Below are 20,623 nucleotides of genomic sequence, written 5' to 3'. Positions count from 1 at the left end.
GTCAGTTGTGTTTTGGTTTTGTTAACTGTTTCCTTTGCTGTGCAAAAGCTTTTGATCTTGATAAAATCCCAAAAGTTCATTTTTGCCCTTGCTTCCCTTGCCTTTGGTGATGTTCCTAGGAAGATGTTGCTGCGGCTGATGTCGAAGAGGTTGCTGCCTGTGTTCTCCTCGAGGATTTTGATGGATTCCTTTCTCACATTGAGGTCCTTCATCCATTTTGAGTCTATTTTCGTGTGTGGTGTAAGGAAATGATCCAATTTCATTTTTCTGCATGTGGCTGTCCAATTTTCCCAACACCATTTATTGTAGAGGCTGTCTTTTTTCCATTGGACATTCTTTCCTGCTTTGTCGAAGATGAGTTGACCATAGAGTTGAGGGTCTATTTCTGGGCTCTCTATTCTGTTCCATAATTATGTGTCTGTTTTTGTGCCAGTACCATGCTGTCTTGATGATGACAGCTTTGTAATAGAGCTTGAAGTCCGGAATTGTGATGCCACCAACTTTGGCTTTCTTTTTCAATATTCCTTTGGCTATTCGAGGTCTTTTCTGGTTCCATATAAATTTTAGGATTATTATATATTCCATATAAATTTTAGATTATTTCTTTGAAAAAAATGGATGGTACTTTGATAGGAATTGCATTAAATGTGTAGATTGCTTTAGGTAGCATAGACATTTTCACAATATTTATTCTTCCAATCCAGGAGCATGGAACATTTTTCCATTTCTTTGTGTCTTCCTCAATTTCTTTCATGAGTACTTTATAGTTTTCTGTGTATAGATTCTTAGTCTCTTTGGTTAGGTTTAATCCTAGGTATCTTATAGTTTTGGGTGCAATTGTAAATGGGATGGACTCCTTAATTTCTCTTTCTTCTGTCTTGTTGTTGGTATAGAGAAATGCAACTGATTTCTGTGCATTGATTTTATATCCTGACACTTTACTGAATTCCTGTACAAGTTCTAGCAGTTTTGGAGTGGAGTCTTTTGGGTTTTCCACATAGAGTATCATATCATCTGCAAAGAGTGATAGTTTGACTTCTTCTTTGCCGATTTGGATGCCTTTAATTTCATTTTGTTGTCTGATTGCTGAGGCTAGGACTTCTAGTACTATGTTGAATAGCAGTGGTGATAACGGACATCCCTGCCGTGTTCCTGACCTTAGCAGAAAAGCTTTCAGTTTTTCTCCATTGAGAATGATATTTGCGGTGGGTTTTTCATAGATGGCTTTGATAATATTGAGGTATGTGCCGTCTATCCCTACACTTTGAAGAGTTTTGATCAGGAAGGGATGCTGTACTTTGTCAAATGCTTTTTCAGCATCTATGGAGAGTATCATATGGTTCTTGTTCTTTCTTTTATTAATGTGTTGTATCACATTGATTGATTTGCGGATGTTGAACCAACCTTGCAGCCCTGGAATAAATCCCACTTGGTCGTGGTGAATAATCCTTTTAATGGACTGTTGAATCCTATTGGCGAGTATTTTGGCGAGAATTTTTGCATCTGTGTTCATCAAGGATATTGGTCTGTAGTTCTCTTTTTTGATGGGATCCTTGTCTGGTTTTGGGATCAAGGTGATGCTGGCCTCATAAAATGAGTTTGGAAGTTTTCCTTCTATTGCTATTTTTTGGAACAGTTTCAGGAGAATAGGAATTAGTTCTTCTTTAAATGTTTGGTAGAACTCCCCCGGGAAGCCGTCTGGCCCTGGGCTTTTGTTTGTTTGGAGATTTTTGATGACTGTTTCAATCTCCTTACTGGTTATGGGTCTGTTCAGTCTTTCTATTTCTTCCTGGTTCAGTTGTGGTAGTTTATATGTCTCTAGGAATGCATCCATTTCTTCCAGATTGTCAAATTTGTTGGCGTAGAGTTGCTCATAGTATGTTCTTATAATTGTCTGTATTTCTTTGGTGTTCGTTGTGATCTCTCCTCTTTCATTCATGATTTTATTTATTTGGGTCCTTTCTCTTTTCTTTTTGATAAGTCTGGCCAGGGGTTTATCAATCTTATTAATTCTTTCAAAGAACCAGCTCCTAGTTTCGTTGATTTGTTCTATTGTTTTTTTGGTTTCTATTTCATTGATTTCTGCTCTGATCTTTATGATTTCTCTTCTCCTGCTGGGTTTAGGGTTTCTTTCTTGTTCTTTCTCCAGCTCCTTTAGGTGTAGGGTTAGGTTGTGTACCTGAGACCTTTCTTGTTTCTTGAGAAAGGCTTGTACCGCTATATATTTTCCTCTCAGGACTGCCTTTGTTGTGTCCCACAGATTCTGAAACGTTGTGTTTTCATTATCATTTGTTTCCATAAATTTTTTCAATTCTTCTTTAATTTCCTGGTTGACCCATTCATTCTTTAGAAGGATGCTGTTTAGTCTCCATGTATTTGGGTTCTTTCCAAATTTCTTCTTGTTATTGAGTTCTAGCTTCAGAGCATTGTGGTCTGAAAATATGCAGGGAATGATCCCAATCTTTTGATACCGGTTGAGACTTGATTTAGGACCAAGAATGTGATCTATTCTGGAGAATGTTCCATGTGCACTAGAGAAGAATGTGTATTCTGTTGCTTTGGGATGAAATGTTCTGAATATATCTGTGATGTCCATCTGGTCCAGTGTGTCACTTAAGGCCTTTATTTCCTTGTTGATCTTTTGCTTGGATGATCTGTTCATTTCAGTGAGGGGAGTGTTAAAATCCCCTACTATTATTGTATTGTTGTCGATGTGTTTCTTTGATTTTGTTATTAATTGGTTTATATAGTTGGCTGCTCCCACATTAGGGGCATAGATATTTAAAATTGTTAGATCTTCTTGTTGGACAGTTCCTTTGAGTATGATATAGTGTCCTTCCTCATCTCTTATTATAGTCTTTGGCTTAAAATCTAATTGATCTGATATAAGGATTGCCACTCCTGCTTTCTTCTGATGTCCATTAGCATGGTAAATTCTTTTCCAACCCCTCACTTTAAACCTGGAGGTGTCTTCAGCTTTAAGATGAGTTTCTTGTAGGCAACATATAGATGGGTTTTGTTTTTTTATCCATTCTGATACTCTGTGTCTTTTGATTGGGGCATTCAGCCCATTAACATTCAGGGTAAGTATTGAGAGATATGAATTTAGTGCCATTGTATTGCCTGTAAGGTGACTGTTATTGTATATTGTCTCTGTTTCTTTCTGATCTACTACTTTGAGGGTCTCTCTTTGCTTAGAGGACCCCTTTCAATATTTCCTGTAGAGCTGGTTTGGTATTTGCAAATTCTTTCAGTTTTTGTTTGTCCTGGAAGCTTTTAATCTCTCCTTCTATTTTCAATGATAGCCTAGCTGGATATAGTATTCTTGGCTGCATGTTTTTCTCATTTAGTACTCTGGATATATCATGCCAGCTCTTTCTGGCCTGCCAGGTCTCTATGGATAAGTCTGCTGCCAATCTACTATTTTTACCATTGTACGTTACAGACTTCTTTTCCCGGGCTGCTTTCAGGATCTTTTCTTTGTCACTAAGACTTGTAAATTTTACTATTAGGTGACGGGGTGTGGACCTATTCTTATTGATGTTGAGGGGGGTTCTCTGAACCTCCTGGATTTTGATGCTTGTTCCCTTTGCCATATTGGGGAACTTCTCTCCAATAATTCTCTCCAACATACCTTCTGCTCCCCTCTCTGTTTCCTCTTCTTCTGGAATCCCAATTATTCTAATGTTGTTTCGTCTTATGGTGTCACTGATCTCTCGAATTCTCCCCTCGTGGTCCAGTAGCTGTTTGTCCCTCTTTTGCTCAGCTTCTTTATTCTCTGTCATTTGGTCTTCTATATCGCTAATTCTTTCTTCTGCCTCATTTATCCTAGCAGTGAGAGCCTCCATTTTTGATTGCACCTCATTAATAGGTTTTTTGATTTCAACTTGGTTAGATTTTAGTTCTTTTATTTCTCCAGAAAGGGCTTTTATATCTCCCGAGAGGGTTGCTTTAATATCTTCCATGCCTTTTTCAAGCCCGGCTAGAACCTTGAGAATCGTCATTCTGAACTCTATATCTGACATATTACCAATGTCTGTATTGATTAGGTCCCTAGCCTTTGGTACTGCTTCTTGTTCTTTTTTTTTATTGTGAATTTTTCCGCCTTGTCATTTTGTCCAGATAAGAGTATATGAAGGAGCAAGTAAAGTACTAAAAGGGTGGCAACAACCCCAGGAAAATATGCTTTAGCCAAATCAGAAGAGATCCCAAATCGTGAGGGGGGAGAAAAGGGATAAAAAGGGGTTCAGAAAGAAAAAAAAAAAGAAACTATTAAAAAAAGAAAGCCAATAAAGAAAAAATATAAAAAGGAAAAAAATATATATATTAGATAAACTATTTAAAAAACGTTAAAAAAGAAAACGGTAAAAGTTAAAAAAATTTAGCAGAAGAAGAGAAAAAAATTGAAAAAGAAAAAAAATTAAATTAACTGCAAGGCTAAAGAATCATCAGGAGAAAGCCATGAGTTCCGTGCTTTGCTTTCTTCTCCTCTGGAATTCCGCCGCTCTCCTTGGTATTGAAACTGTACTCCTTGGTAGGTGAACTTGGTCCTGGCTGGGTTTCTCGTTGGTCTTCTGGGGGAGGGGCCTGTTGTAGTGATTCTCAAGGGTCTTTGCCCCAGGCGGAGTTGCACCGCCCTTACCCGGGGCCGGGCTGAGTAATTCGCTCGGGTTTGCTGGGTTTGCTTTTGGGAGCTTTTGTTCCCTGAGCGCTTTCTGTAGAGTTCTGGAAGACGGGAATGAAGATGGCGGCCTCCCGGTCTCCGGCCCGGAGGAGCCGAGAGCCCGGGGCCCCACTCCTCAGTGCGCCCTCAGAGAACAGCGCCCAATGACTCCCGTCACCCTGGCCTCCGGCCACGCTCCGAGCTGACCGAGCCTGCGACTGGTTCAAGGTAACCCCGAGCTTAGAGCTCACTCCTCGGCTCTGTCTCTGTAGCCGGCTTCCCTGTTCTAATACTGGTAAGCTCTGTGACACTCAGACACCCCGATCCTTCTGTGACCCTGTGGGACCTGAGGCCACGCTGACCCCGCCTGGGCTTCACCCCAGTTAAGCCTCTGGAGTGATGTTCCTCAGCAGAACAGACTTTTAAAAGTCCTGATTTTGTGCTCTGTTGCTCCGCCGCTCGCCGGGAGCCGGCCCCTCCCCCCACGGTCTATCTTCCCGTCGCTTTGGATTCACTTCTCCGCCAGTCCTACCTTTCAGATAGTGGTTGATTTTCTGTTTCTAGAATTGCTGTTCTTCTTCTCTTCAATCTCCCATTGGATTTGTAGGTGTTTGCAATCTTTAGATAAGCTATTTAGCTGATCTCCCCCTACCTGAAGTAGTCTCAGCCTGCTACTTCTCCGCCATCTTGACTCCTCCCCGAATATAATATATATTATTGATATAACAGCTATTGATATAATCCTGAAGTTTTCCCCCTTTAATGTAGTAATATCAACGAGCTTATTTAAATATTTTCTAATTTTGAAGCATTCCTGAATGTCTAGGAAACTGTAGTTGGTTATGATATGTTATTCTTTTTATATATTGCTAAATTTCATTTACTAGTATTTATGGGAATTTTGCATCTATGATCTTCAATAATATAGGCCTATAATTTTCCTTTATCACATTGTTCTTGTATGTTTTTAATATTATTGTTTTACTAAAAATGGGAAGATTTTCCTTTCTTCTGTTCTTTTTCCTAGTTGGAGTGGGAGAGAACTTTAAGGCTTAATAAACTTACTAATGAATCAACATGGGTCTGGCTTTTTAGTATCAATATATGTAGAGGATAGATTTTGCATCATAGGTATATTTTCTTTAATGGTTATTGGCTTATTTATGTTTTGTATATCTTCTGGAATTACCTTTATATTTTTCTAGACAAGTCAATTCAATCATAATTTTCAAATATATTGGTATAAACTTATATGTAATGTTCTAGTATGTTTTTTTTAATTTTTTATTTTTTCAGTGTAACAGTATTCATTATTTTTGCACCACACCCAGTGCTCCATGCAATCCGTGCCCTCTCCAATACCCACCACCTGGATCCCCCAACCTCCCACCCCCCGCCCCTTCAAAACCATCAGATTGTTTTTCAGAGTCCATAGTCTCTCATGGTTCACCTCCCCTTCCAATTTCCCTCAACTCCCTTCTCCTCTCTAACTCCCCTTTTCCTCCATGCTATTTGTTATGTTCCACAAATAAGTGAAACCATATGATAATTGACTCTCTCTGCTTGACTTATTTCACTCAGCATAATCTCTTCCAGTCCTGTCCATGTTGCTACAAAAGTTGGGTATTCATCCTTTCTGATGGAGGCATAATACTCCATAGTGTATATGGACCACATCTTCCTTATCCACTTGTCCGTTGAAGGGCATCTTGGTTCTTTCCACAGTAATGTTCTAGTATGTTTTTAAAAAATTTCTACTCTTTTGGGAGCTGATTATTCCCCTTTACAAACATAATGTTATTTGTCCATCTTTCAGTCATCTTCTTTCTCTCCCTTTCTCTCTCTTTGACCAGTTTTACCAGATTTTTCCATTAGTTTTTTAATCTTTGTTTATATAATTAATCTCATTAAACTTTTCATTTTTTATTCATGTAATTTTGCTAAGCTTTTCACTTAAAAATATGTTACTAATGTTTAAATTTGTCATTATAATCTTCTTTCTACATTGGGTTTACTGGTTGGTGAGGATATAATAGAAGGGGGATATCCTAATGTGTGATTCCAAAGCATGGCTTCAAGAAGGAGGACCCTGTGTATTGGTAAGGATGTAAATTGGTGAAGCCATTCTGGGAAACAATATGGAGGTTCCTAAAAAAATTAAAGATAGCACTGCCATATAATTCAGCAATTTCACTCCTGGGTATTCATCCAAAGAAAAGGAAAACATTGATTAAAAAAATATGCATCCCTATGTTCACTGTAGCATTATTTACAATAGCCAAGATACATAAACAACCTAAGTGTACATCAATGGATGAATAGATAAAGAAGATGTGGTATATATACACAGTGAAATTTTATTCAGCCATAAAGAATGAAATCTTTCCATTTGCAACAACATAGATGGATCTTGAGGATATTATGCTAAGTGAAATAAGTCAGACAAAGACTAATACTGTATGATTTCACTTATAGGTGGAATCTAAGCAAATGAACAAACAAAACAAAACTCAAAGATGCAGAGAACAGATTGGCTGTTGCCAGAGGGCAGTGGGGATAAGGAGTGGGGAAACTGGGTGAAGGTGCTTAAGAGGTGTACACTTCCAGTTATAAAATAAATAAGTCATAGGGATGTAATGTTAGCATGGTGACTGTAGTCAATATTATTGTGTCACATACCTGAAAGTTGCTAAAAGAATAAATCTTTAAAGTTTTCATTACAAGGAAAATATTTTTGTAACTTTGTATGGTGACAGATAGTAACTAGACTTATTGTGGTAATCATTTCTTAGAGTATACAAACATCAAATTATTATGGTGTATACCTGAAGGATATAATGTTATATGTCAATTATAGCTCAATAAAAATTAAAATTTATAAATAAGAGCTAAGGACATGAATTAAATCTGTCCCAATGTGTATGTGCACATGTACTGCTTTTGTTCCAGTATCTTAAAATTATCTATATTTGATATAGCATTTATTCTCAAAGTGGTTTCAACATGAGTGTTCTTCCTGTATCAACATGTAAAATATAGTTGCCTAGTTACTGAGTAAAATGATCATGAATACAATAGAGAACAATGCCAATGAATTTTTATGTGTAGAAAAGTTTATTAGAAAGCAGAGAAGCAAAAAAACATAAGAAATTCACTCTTTTAGAAATACATAATTGGACCCCCAGGTCTAAGTGTATAACTGAATCCCAGGTCAGAGGGTATCAAATCAGTACTGCATAGGGATTACAGATAATATTTACTTTGTTAAGAAGGATAATCTAGAGCTCCATAGTGATAAGTAAGAAAGAGGAACTTAGAGGAGTGGGATGATTTTTTAGCTGATGGATTACAAATTAATATCCATATTTGGCACCAGTATTGAAAGGAAAAGATAATAATGGAAGAACTTAACATGAACCAGAATGTGCTCACAGAGTCAGTGGGTTGGGTTCATTGGAATCATGAGGCTCAACCTGTGGATGAGGTCAACCAGACTCTATCTTTCCTAATGCTCAGCACAAAAGGAGAAGGGTCTACATCTGTAGGGCAGAGGTAAGCAGAGATGGTAGTCAGAGGGCAGGGGGCTCAACAGCAAGAGGAGGCACAGCACATGGGGCGGGGGCAGGTGGAGATGACACAGGTGGGGCGATAGCAGGTGGTGTGGCAGGAGACCTGGCCACAGACTGGGCGGAGGCAGCAGGAGGGGCAGCAGCAGGAGGGGCGGCAGCAGCTGGAGCCACAGCAGGAGGGGCGGCAGCAGCTAGAAATGCAGCAGGAGGGGCAGCAGCAGCTAGAGCCACAGCAGCTGGAGCCACTGCAGTTGGATCCACAGCAGGAGGGGCGGCAGCAGCTGGAAATGCAGCAGCTAGGCCTGCAGCAGCTGGAGCCACAGCAGGAGGGCTGGCAGCAGCTGGACACACAGCAGGTGGGGCGGCAGCAGGTGGTCCTACAGCAGGTGGTCTGGCAACAGCTGGGGCAGCAGCAGGTCTCCTGGCCACAGCCCTGGTCAGAGCAGACGGAGCCACAACAGGAGTTGACCATGGTGTTAGAGGTTAGAGGTTCTGGGTGGGTTTCCAGAAGAATGAAATTCTCAAGTGTGATCCTTCCCTGCCCTCTGTCACTTTTATACCCTGCTGAGGGCTACTATGACCACGTACAGGACTCTTCTTGTTTATCCTAATAGAAAATCAGCTTTAGTAAATTAGATAATTATGTTTATCTGGTAAATATTCCTATATATAGAAAAGGCTCCATTTCCTTTTCCTGTTGTACTGTGAGCTATCTGATTTGGTTAAAAACACTTAAATCAGCTTCCATATCTCTTCCCTTGCCTACTGTGTCTTCCAAACAAGTCCCATCCCATAGCATTGTTTCACTGGATTTCACAAGAATTAAATCTTCATTTATGTATTTAACTCCAGGATAGTATGTTGAGAGTGGATTTTATGATGACTAAATCTGCTGTTAAAGAGGTTAACAACCAGTCATATAAAAATGCTGGTAGGAAAATAGGGTGAAAGAGCCATCTTGGAGGAAGGGGGGCAGTCCCTTGTGTGCAGTAGGGAATATGGTGATTCCTTTAGATTTTATGGATGGCCAGTAAGGTATAAAGGATCTTATCGAAGTTCCTATCTGTTTTGTCTTATTCACTTATTCAGTTTGAAAGTCATAATGCAATGATTCACTGCTATTGAATAGTAAAAAAAACCCATCGGCATGAATAGGTCCTTTTAAAAATTATTAAATTATTATGGACATGTTCTTCAGAAATAGGGTATCATATAGGAGTACTTTTTCTCTTATTTTGGTGGATGAACATACCCAATAGAATATGCATATTGAATATTTTCTTGTATTCTGAGCTTTTGTCTCTCAAAAAGTTATGTTTGAGATATTTTGCTTGATACAAATGAGATCTAAAATATTAAGCTTTAGTCTGTGTTCTATAGGCATTGAATAAGACAAGACACATATGTAGGGGTTTGGCAAGCATGTAGAACATAGTATGATAAATAAAAATTATGTATTTAAATCTGTACACTTATGAAATATGAGATAATACTAATAGTTACTATTTTTGAGTGCCTATTGTGTGTCAGGAATTTTCTGTGTCTTTAATTGTTACCTTGTTTATGCTTCGCAAGATCTCTAAGAGGTGGTCGCAATTTTTCTTAATTCTTCAGACATGAGGTAATTGAGGTTCAGATAGATTGAAATCATATAGTCAATAGAGAAGATGGTTCTTTCTTAGAAGTTTCAAACGGGTATGAAGAGTAATAATTCCATGTCCTTTCTCATACTGTTTCATTTGTTTAAATATGCTTTCTCTCTTGTCAATTCACAAACTCTTGCTCATACATAAATGTTTACCTGGATACCAACTCACCAACTCATCTCTAATGTCTTTCTTGACATCTACCACACTCAAAATGAATTCTTCTTTTCTTTTTAATCCAAGGTACCTGTGATATAGGGTATCACACTCTACTGTAACTGGTTTATATCTTTTTCCCCCGTATTCCTTCTATATACCCCATGAGGTCAGAGATTGCCTTATTCATATATATAAACAGGGTGCCTAGCAATTGCTCTGAAAGAATGTTAGTTGAGTGAATATGGAATTTACTGAAAACATAAGGCATTTACTCACCCTTTATCATACTATAGATAATCTAGATGGATGGAAAAAAGAAAAACATTCAGACAATGGGGATATAATTGAATGGGGGTTTATTTTGGCCTCTCGTGGAGTAAATGACTTGTCTGGTTGGTATGTATAGGATAGTAAAGACAAATAATAGTTCACTGCTAAAATGAGGAGAATGTAAAGATATTCTTGAATTTATACAAAGAAACTGTATCATCACACAGTTGGGAGAAAGGTGTGAGAGAACATCTAGGCTTTTAAAATATTATTTGCCTGGGGGTGGGGGAGTAACGGGAAGTAGGAGGAAAGTTTAGGTGGTGGCTGTAGGCTAAGGATGAGAGATGAATGCCTATCTAGGTTGGTGGCAATGGGAGTAGTAAGGAGGATAGTGATACAATCAATAGCACTTCAAAGAGAGTCAACCAAGATCACTTACAAAATGGGGCAGTAGAGGTAACAGGAGACCCCATCATTAAAGAGGACTCATAATTTAATATTTTTTCAATTGTATACACATTTTACAATTAAATTCAGATAGTGAAAAGATAATTATTTGTAATAAGGAAAATAGAGTTTAAAATCTCACCAGAAACAAAGTAAAAAGACAAATGACTGAATGAAAAAAAAAATACCTGCAATTTATACCAAAGACAAAGAGTCAATGATGTTAATATATAAAGCACTTCTAAAATTATACTGGAGAAGAGGAAAAACCTGATGGGAAAATGAGATTCAGATCATTCTCCATCATAGAAAGATGTCTAGTATCACACATAAGAATGGAAATGAAATTATATAGGATACCACTTCTCACCTGTGAGACTGTCAAAAATTCAAAATTTCACAATATTCTCTAATAGTAAGATTCTGTGGAAATAGACGTGCTCATACCTTTCTTATGAAGATTTGACAATAATTCGCAGCATTATTCTTTGACTCCGGTATCCCTATTCTATAAATTGTCAAGGTATTCAGGCAAAACTATGAAAAGATGTTATGCAAGATTACTCATGGCACTGCTGTTTTTGAAAACAAAACAATAACAAGAGCTAGACACAACCTGGGTGTCCTTCAGTATTGTAGTGGTGAATGAGCTCTGTTGTATCCCCATGATGGAGTACTATTCAGCTGTAAAAAAGGAATAAAGAGTATCTTTATATGCCACTATGAAGTAATCTCCAGTATATTGTTAAGAGATGATAAAGCAGATGGAGCAAAGTGTCCATAACATTCTACAATGTGTCTAAACGAATAAGGGAGGGATGTGGGTGGGGCATAGGCTAGATGGGTGAAGGGGATTAAGGAGTATGCTAGTTATGATGAGCCCTGGGTGTTCTATGTAAGTGATGAATCACTAAGTTCTACTCCTGAAACCAATATTATACTACATGTTAACTAACTAGAATTTAAATGAAAATTTGGAAAAAAAAATACTGCAGGTAGAAAAAAAATAAGGGAACACATATAGAAAATCTATTTGCTTATATTACATGAATTTTTTAAATAATGGAATAACAGAGAAAGAGCAGAGGAAACAAAACAAAAACAAAAAAGGGACTTACAATTCCTGCTGAGGAGTCTTAGGGACTAGATTTACACTTCTGCCTGAAGCAACTAAAAAAACAGACAAAATAAATGAAACTGTGGCTTTTAGACATTGGCTATCAGGTCAGAACACTGGTGCCTTAGAGTAGGGAAACAAATGAGGTGATCCATAGAATTGCCTCAGTTTATTTCTTGAAGAGAGTTTCTGGGGGGTGCAGCTCTGGGAGAGAGAACCAGGTAGAGCCTGGTAATCCTCCTGACTTGAGGAGACAGAGCTGGCATGAAGGAGACCAAATCAACTGCAATTCACAGCATAGGGTATCAGAGAGGAAAGAGTTGCACAGAGAACCCCAGAGGTCTGCAGAAGATCCACCTGCATCTTCAGCTGAGTACTTATGAGTGCATGTGCATGAAGAAACTACCCAAGGGCAGAAAAAAATCGACCCTGCCCCACCCTGCCCACAAAAAACAAAAGAGAACAATCTTTGGAGCTGACAAAAGGCCAGAAACAGCTCATGTTCCCATGAGCCAGAGTGAAAAAACCTTGTAATTCATGGGTCATTGGTTAAAGGACTTAGAATAGTATTGCCTCAGGAGTGAGGCAGATTTTTCCCTAGAGTAAGGGCTGCTCTAATACCACCATCAGTTTATAAGCAAGTCTTGAAAGGATCAGATTGTTAAATCAACTTAATTGCATTCTAGAACAATCAAGTCCTCGGATTCCATCAAAATAAAAATTACTTTTCAAAAGATACTGTTTAGGCAGTAACCTTTTTGATATTGGCTGTAGCAACTTTTTTCTAGATTTGTCTCCTGAGGCAAAGGAAATAAAAGCAAAAATGAACCATTGAGAGTACATTAAAATAAAAAGCTTATGCACAGTGAAGGAAATGATCAACAAAACTTTTTAAAAGCAACCAACTGAATGGGAGACGATAGTTGCAAATGATGTGTTTGATAAAGAATTAGTATCCAAAATATATGAACAACTTATAAAACTCAACACCCAAAAAGCAAATAACCCAATTAAAAAATGGGCAGAGGACATGAACAGACATTTCTCCAAAGATGACATATAGATGCTCATCATTATTTACCATCAGGGAAATGCAAATCGAAATTATAGTGAGATAGCACCTCACACCTTTCAGCATGGCTACAATCAACAACAGAAGAAACAACAGGTGTTGGTAAGGAAGTGGAAAAAGGGGAAGCCTCCCACGCTATTGGTGGGAATGCAGACACTGGGCGGGGTGCTTCTACTGTGGAAAACAGTATGGAGTTTCCTCAAAAAGCTTAAGTAGAACTACCATATGATCCAGTAATTGCACTGCTGGATCTTCCCTACCCTCCCCAAATACCAAGACATGAATTCGAAGGGATACGTACATCCTTGTGTTTATAGCAGCGTGACTGATGGTAGCTCTTGGATGGAAGCCCAAGTCTACAAATGTCCACCTACAGATGAATGAATAAAGAAAATGGGGTTTCTCTTGCCAATGGAAAAGTATTCAGCTGCAGAGGAAAATGAAATCTTGCCATTGGCAATGATATGGATAGAGCTAGAGAGTATAATTCTCAGCTGGTCAGTCAGTCACTCAGAGAAAGACAAATAACATATTATTTCACTCATATGTGGAGTTTAAGAAGCAAAACACATGAGCAAAGGGGAAAAATATATATAGAGAGAAACCAATCAAGAATTAGACTCCTATTTGGAGAAGGGGGAACCCTCCTACACTGTTGGTGGGAATGCAAGCTGGTGCAGCCACTCTGGAAAACAGCATGGAGGTTCCTCAAAAAGTTGAAAATAGAGCTACCCTATGACCCAACAATTGCACTACTGGGTATTCACCCTAAAGATACAAATATAGTGATCTGAAGGGGCACGTGCCCCCGAATGTTTATAGCAGCAATGTCCACAATAGCCAAACAATGGAAAGAACCTAGATGTCCATCAACAGATGAATGGATAAGAAGAAGTGGTATATATATACAATGGAATACTATGCAGCCATCAAAAGAAATGAAATCTTGCCATTTGCAATGACGTGGATGGAACTAGAGGGTATCATGCTTAGCGAAATAAGTCAATCGGAGAAAGACAACTATCATATGATCTCCCTGATATGAGGGAGAGGAGATGCAACATGGGGGGTTAAGGGGGTAGGAGAAGAATAAATGAAACAAGATGGGATTGGGAGGGAGACAAACCATAAGTGACTCTTAATCTCACAAAACAAACTGAGGGTTGATGGGGGGAGGGGGGTTGGGAGAGGGTGGGTGGGGTTATGGATATTGGGGAGGGTATGTGCTATGGTGAGTGCTGTGAAGTGTGTAAACCTGGCGATTCGCAGACCTGTACCCCTGGGTCTAAAAATATATGTTTATAAAAAAATAAAAAATAAAAATGAATCAGGCTCCTAACTATAGAAAACAAACTGATGGTTACCAGAGGGTGGGTGATGGGTGAAATAGGTGAAGGGGATTAAGGAATTCACTTGTTGTGGTTACTGCAGGGTGATGTATAGAATTGTTGAATCACTGTTTTACATCAGAAATTAATATAACACTATTTTAGCCACCTGAAATTAAAATAGAAATTTTAAAAAAGATACTGTTGAGGAAATTAAAAGGCAAGCCACACCATGGAGAAAATACTTAACAGAACATACATCTCACAAGGATTTGTATATAGAACATATAAAGAATTCTTACCACTCAATAAAAAGAAGAGAAGCAACCCAACAAAAATGGGCAACAGATTTGAATAGACCTTCATCAAAGCAAATACACAGGTGGAAAATCAACCCATGAAAAGATGTTTAACATCATTAATCATTAGGAAACTTCACATTAAAATCACAATGAGATAACACCATATGCACTCTAGAATAGTTGACATTAACAAGACTGACCTTATGAAGTGTTGGTGATAATATGAAACCATTGGAACTTTCATACAAGGAAAGACCATAAAATGGCACAATCCCCTTGTAAAACAGTTTGACATTTTTTTAGAGTTAAAGATACACCTACGATATGACCTAGCCATTCCACCCCAAAGTATTTACCTGAGAGAAATCATATGAACAAAGGTAGGGGGTAGAGGGAACCCCAAAAAGATACTCTTTTTTTTTTAAGATTTTATTTATTTATTTGACAGAGATCATAAGTTGGCAGAGAAGCAGGCAGAGAGAGAGGAGGAAGCAGGCTCCCTGCTGAGCAGAGAGCCCGATACAGGGCTTGATCCCAGGACCCTGGGATCATGACCTGAGCCGAAAGCAGAGGCTTTAACCCACTGAGCCACCCAGGTGCCCCAAAAAAGATACTCTTAACCATAGAGAACAGATAGTTACCAGAGAGGAGGTGGGTAGGTGGATGGGTGAAATAAGTGAAGGGGATTAAGAGTACACTTACCTTGATGAGCACTGAGTAATATATGGAATTGCTGAATCACTATATTGTACACCTGAAACTAATATAACAGTGCATATTAACTATACTGGAATTAAAATTTAAAAAATAAAGTTAAAATGATAATATCCAAGACTTATTTACAAATGTTCATGGGGACTATTTGTAATATAAAAAATCTGGGAACCACTCAAGTGTCTACCAGCAGGTGAACAGATAAACAAATGTCATGTGTCCATACTGTGGAAGTCTTCTCAGTCATAAAAAGAAATGCACTAGTGCTCACTTGGACCCCACATATACTAAAGTTGGAACAATACAAAGAGGATTAGCATGGCCCCTGTGCAAAGATGACACACAAATTCATGAAGTGTTCCATATTTTTGAGAGAGCATGGCACACACGTGCACGGGAGAGACAGAGGAATGGATTAAAATAAAACATGAACTTGGAAAATATAGAAAAATAAGCTAAAAAAAAAGAAATGAACTAGTGATACACATGACAACATGAATTTCAATATAATTATGCTGAGTGAAAAGGCAAGGTAGGGTACACAATAGTAGGATTCCATTAAATTCTAGAAAATGGAAACATTTATAGTGACAGTGGATTGGTAGTTGACTGGGGGTAGGGGATGGGAAGGAATTATAAAGGGGGTGATAGATGTTCATTATCTTGATGTGGTGTTGATTTCAACTGTATATATCAAAACATCAAATTATATGCTTAAAGTAAGTGCAATTTTTGTATGTCAGTTGTACCTTAATAAAACTGAGAAGAAAACAAAAAATAATGGAAGTATCAGAGTGGAGAAATAGAGGATAAAAGCTAAATTCTTGGGATATACCTTGTTCTATAGGTTTGACTTTGGACTCATGTCAATATTTTATATGGTTATAAAACAAAATTAAAGTTTTTGAAATCTCAAAATCATTAAAACAACAATAATAATAAAAGAATGTAACTGTATATCCAGGCATAAAAAGCAACTATTCGAAGATCAAAAATAAGTAAAACAATTGAAAAACAGTCTTGTTTTCAATATCCATATTGTTCTTAGTATTGGTAATGTATTCTGAGACTGTTGGACAAACATATAGAATATATAAAACAGAATATAGAATATATATAGGACATATAGAACATATGGAATATAGAATAAAGAAAACGAGTAAATACAATGGTGTCATTGAGACATTTTTGGCAGAGGAGAAATGAGAGTTATAAGTAAGATATATGAGGTTTAGTAAAAGCCCCGTAGTTCTCAGTAGAAACTCATGACAAGGTTTACCATTTAAATACATATTTTCTAGTTGTGAATGTTGGAAAAGCTAAAACAAAGTGATTTACTAGTAATGAACACCTGCATATTTCAATTTATGGTCTCAAATACTCTTTCCTCCTGAAAGGAACTGGGGGTCCTCAGAGAAATTGTTGATTAGAAGTCTGGGGAAGGAAGTGTACAAACAAGTCTGTAATATCCTGTTATATGAAAAAGAGGAATTTTCAAAGATTACTAGGTCTTGGAGGCCAACTTGAAGTTGCTTATTTGAGGATCAATAGAGGGATATGAACTAGAATGGACTGATTCACCATCAAGTATATTGAAATCTATGAGTTCATATTAATGCAAAATTAAGAAAACAAATTCTTACATCACTCGTGGAGTATGCAAACTGGTAAATAAAAGGGAAGAATCAAACATTTATTTTGCCTTTCCTATACATGTGGATTACTAAATGTCGATGTGGGGAAGTTTCTCTGTATGGAATTATCCCAGCTAATAAATGGCAGCTGAGCAACAGTAGAATTGCAATATCATGATTTTGCTATGCCTAAATGAAATATGGTCCTAGGTGATGATCACTAACAGCTGGTAACATAAAAAAAAAAAAGACAACTGGACAATATGAGCCTCCTGATGGAAAACCATACCACAATCTATGAAGCAGACTTTAGATCTTGTGGGATATAGTCTCCCATGAACACGTTCAGCCATTCTCTGGGTTAGTTGTATAGCTAGCCATAGTTATTGGTCTGTGACAAAGTGAGGTGTGAGAAGGTAGTGAAAGGAGCTTGTATTGCCTGCTTTGTAACACTGAAGCTTCTGTATCATCTTCAAGAATGGAGGTGGCGCTAAATGTCAACAAGGAAATCTGATCACTTTTGTAAGCCCAGAGGGTTCAGGGAAATTTGGGAACTTAAGATCTTCAAGTGCTTCAATCCAGATGTCTCCATCTCATATCTCAGGGTCTCCTCTCCCAACTAGGGCCCTGACCTTGGCATGGCAGAACTACCCAGGCTCAATGAACAACCACCTCTGGAGCTCTGCTCCTCCTCTGATGAAGTCCTAGCCTTGGTCCTCAGCTTTATTTAACCTTTAAGAGAGTCCATTTCTATGCTGCCAGTGAAACCTCTGACTTTTACATCTGTCCTTTAATATCTGATTTATCAACCTCAGCCTTTCATTATATTTTCCCCAAATCATCGATTCCTCCCAGCTACATTCAATTTCATTTTCCTTATAATTACGATTAACTGCTTTCACAGATATGTAGTATGGAAAAGATGTCCCAGGGAGCATTAATTTCTTACAGGTTTTCCAAAAAAATTCTCTCCAATTTTTATCCATGAATTCCCAAGAATGTCTGTTTTATCTAAGAACTTAATAGACTGCCAGTGAAACTGAAGCTGTGACTAAATTGGGCTCTCCCTCTATTGAAAAATTGACAAAGCCATGTTGTCTGTCCTACATGTATAGGTAAAATATAGTTGTCCAGACTGCATTAAAAACTTTTTTTTAAATTTATTTTTTATTATTTTATTTTTTAATCCAAATTCAATTAATTAACATGTATTTTTGGTTTTCAGAGGTAGAAGTCAGTGACTCATCAGTCTTATATAATACCCAGTGACTGCATTGAAAATCTTAAAGAAGAGTACTAACACACTGAATTTTTGTACAGGAAAGTGTTGGTTTATTTTGGCATAGAGTTATAACATAAGAAAATTTGGGGATTAAGAATTATAAAGGAATCCACTGGACAATTAAGAGAGACTATAAAAATCTGTAATGTAGAAATACTGCAATCAAACTTTAGCCCCTTGAGCTTGATGAATTGGTGGCTCAAAATTAAGGAGAATTTGGGAGAATTGGTCAATACAACAGTTGGTATGTTGTAAGAAAATTCACACTTGGATGAAAGGGAGAGGTCCACAAGTAGAATTTGGACTGAGGCCAGAATATGCTCATAGTGTCAGTGGGACACTGATGGGCTCATTAGAATAATGAGACCAAACTCAGTTGAGCAACATTAACCCCATTTCATGTGTCCTAAAGGTCAGCACAAAAAGGGTTCTCACAAAAAGAGTCTATATCTGGGGGGCAGAGGTAAGCAGAGATGGTAGTCAGAGGGCAGGGAGCTCAACAGCAAGAGGAGGCACAGCACATGGGGCGGGGGCAGGTGGAGATGACACAGGTGGGGCGATAGCAGGTGGTGTGGCAGGAGACCTGGCCACAGACTGGGCGGAGGCAGCAGGAGGGGCAGCAGCAGGAGGGGCGGCAGCAGCTGGAGCCACAGGAGGAGGGGCGGCAGCAGCTAGTGCCACAGCAGCTGGAGCCACCGCAGTTGGATCCACAGCAGGAGGGGCGGCAGCAGCTGGAAATGCAGCAGCTAGGCCTGCAGCAGCTGGAGCCACAGCAGCTGGAACCACAGCAGGAGGGCTGGCAGCAGCTGGACACATAGCAGGTGGGGCGGCAGCAGGTGGTCTGGCAGCAGGTGGGGCGGCAGCAGCTAGAGATGCAGCAGCTAGGCCTGCAGCAGCTGGAGCCACAGCAGCTGGAACCACAGCAGGAGGGCTGGCAGCAGCTGGACACACAGCAGCTGGGGCGGCAGCAGGTGGTCCTGCAGCAGGTGGTCTGGCAGCAGCTGGGGTGGCAGCAGGTCTCCTGGCCACAGCTCTGGTTTGAGCAGACAGAGCCACAACAGGAGTTGACCATGGTGTCAGTGGGAGGAGTGGGGTTCCACAAGTGGGTATAAGTGGGTTTCACAAGAGTGGTTTCTTGAGTTTGAAAGTCTCCTCACCTCTGTCCCCTTTTATACTCTGCTGAGTAGCTGATGTTATCACAAAGAGCATTCTTGTTTTTCCTACTAGGAAGCAATTAGTGTTACAAGTTAATAATTATGTTTATTAGGTTAAATATGCCGATATCTGAGAAAAGCATCATTTCCCTTTTTCTGCAGCATTGTGATTCACTGAATGACATTTGCATATTTTTCTGTATATTGTATCTTATATGTTGGAACTATCATATAATATTCTATTATTGACTTTTTCCATGTGTCCCATTTTTGTGTATGACTCCAGTGGTCATAATTTAATTCAAGTATAGTTAACATACAGTGTTACATTAGTTTCTGGTGTATGATATAGTGATTCAGCAATTCCATACATCACCCAGTGCTCATTACAAGTGCACTCCTTAATTCCTATCACCTGTTTCACCTAGTGATGAGTCTCCTCCTATTTCCTTATCAGCACCCCACCTGACAGTAGCACTTTTCCACTTTGCCCCCCCCCCCCCAAAAAAAGAGAGAGACTGTCGTTGTGATAATAATCCTCAAAATATGATCAAGGATTTAATTCCTCTTTTTCCATGATCATATTTTGAGGATGGCTTTTACAGTGCCAAGTCTCTCTCTCTCACTCTCTCTCTCTTTTGGTCAAAGTGGAAAAATGCATTCTAGTGTCAGGTGGAGTACTGATAAGGAAATAGGAGGAAAGACTCATCACTGGGGTTACTTGTCTACAAATAATGGGAGGACTGGACTGTATTTCCTGGATAATTGGAGAGTCAGGGCGTCACAGTGTCTAAACTCATTGTAATGACTCCTCCTCAAGATATAGCTTTGACTCATTCCTTTTTGATGAAAGAACAATTTTCAGAAATGAACTTTTTCCTTCAGGAATCTTCACATATAGTATGGTAAAGGTGAGCATGTTTGATCTTTCTTTTGATTGTCCAACATATGTAATTGATTCTGCATTATAAATAAAGTTTTATTTAAAGCATCTTTTTCTTGTGTTCTTTCCATAATTCAAATTCAAGTCATTCTGCTTAAAGAAGATAAAAACAGATAAGCCTTGCTGTTTGTATGGGCACTTAACTATGATATATTGAAAGACAAAATTTGGGCAAATATTCCAAGCACTGAAGAATTAGTGTCAAAAACAAGCATTATGTATTTAAGGCTTATTTACCTACAGTGAGAAATGAGATATTACAGATACTGTTTATGAGTGCTTGCCATGTGCCAGATAGTCTTCTGAATGCTTTGTAATTACTT

At 38.5% G+C, this 20,623-nt stretch overlaps 2 protein-coding genes and 1 non-coding gene across 3 annotated transcripts; 1 reads left to right on the top strand and 2 right to left on the bottom strand.

The window, feature by feature from the left end:
- Positions 1-7,785: 7,785 nt before the first annotated feature.
- On the bottom strand, positions 7,786-8,716 carry LOC125087950 (keratin-associated protein 4-6-like). Its single transcript, XM_047708800.1, has one exon. The coding sequence runs from the start codon at positions 8,702-8,704 to the stop codon at positions 8,249-8,251; it is 456 nt and encodes a 151-aa protein (XP_047564756.1). The 5' UTR covers positions 8,705-8,716; the 3' UTR covers positions 7,786-8,248.
- Positions 8,717-15,550: 6,834 nt separating this feature from the next.
- LOC125088208 (U6 spliceosomal RNA) lies at positions 15,551-15,657 on the top strand. Its single transcript, XR_007123613.1, has one exon. It is a non-coding gene; the product is annotated as a U6 spliceosomal RNA (small nuclear RNA).
- Positions 15,658-18,258: 2,601 nt separating this feature from the next.
- On the bottom strand, positions 18,259-19,310 carry LOC125087948 (keratin-associated protein 4-6-like). The gene has a single exon (XM_047708798.1). The coding sequence runs from the start codon at positions 19,273-19,275 to the stop codon at positions 18,700-18,702; it is 576 nt and encodes a 191-aa protein (XP_047564754.1). The 5' UTR covers positions 19,276-19,310; the 3' UTR covers positions 18,259-18,699.
- Positions 19,311-20,623: the final 1,313 nt, after the last annotated feature.

Source organism: Lutra lutra, chromosome 16, assembly GCF_902655055.1.
Source record: "Lutra lutra chromosome 16, mLutLut1.2, whole genome shotgun sequence".
Lineage (NCBI taxonomy): Eukaryota > Metazoa > Chordata > Mammalia > Carnivora > Mustelidae > Lutra > Lutra lutra.
Note: the sequence above shows the minus strand (reverse complement) of the source record. Positions and strands in the feature narration are given on the sequence as shown.

Coding starts and splice junctions, on each gene's coding strand:
- LOC125087950 (XM_047708800.1), bottom strand. CDS start 8,704: ATGGTCAACTCCTGTTGTGGCTCCGTCTGCTCTGACCAGGGCTGTGGC.
- LOC125087948 (XM_047708798.1), bottom strand. CDS start 19,275: ATGGTCAACTCCTGTTGTGGCTCTGTCTGCTCAAACCAGAGCTGTGGC.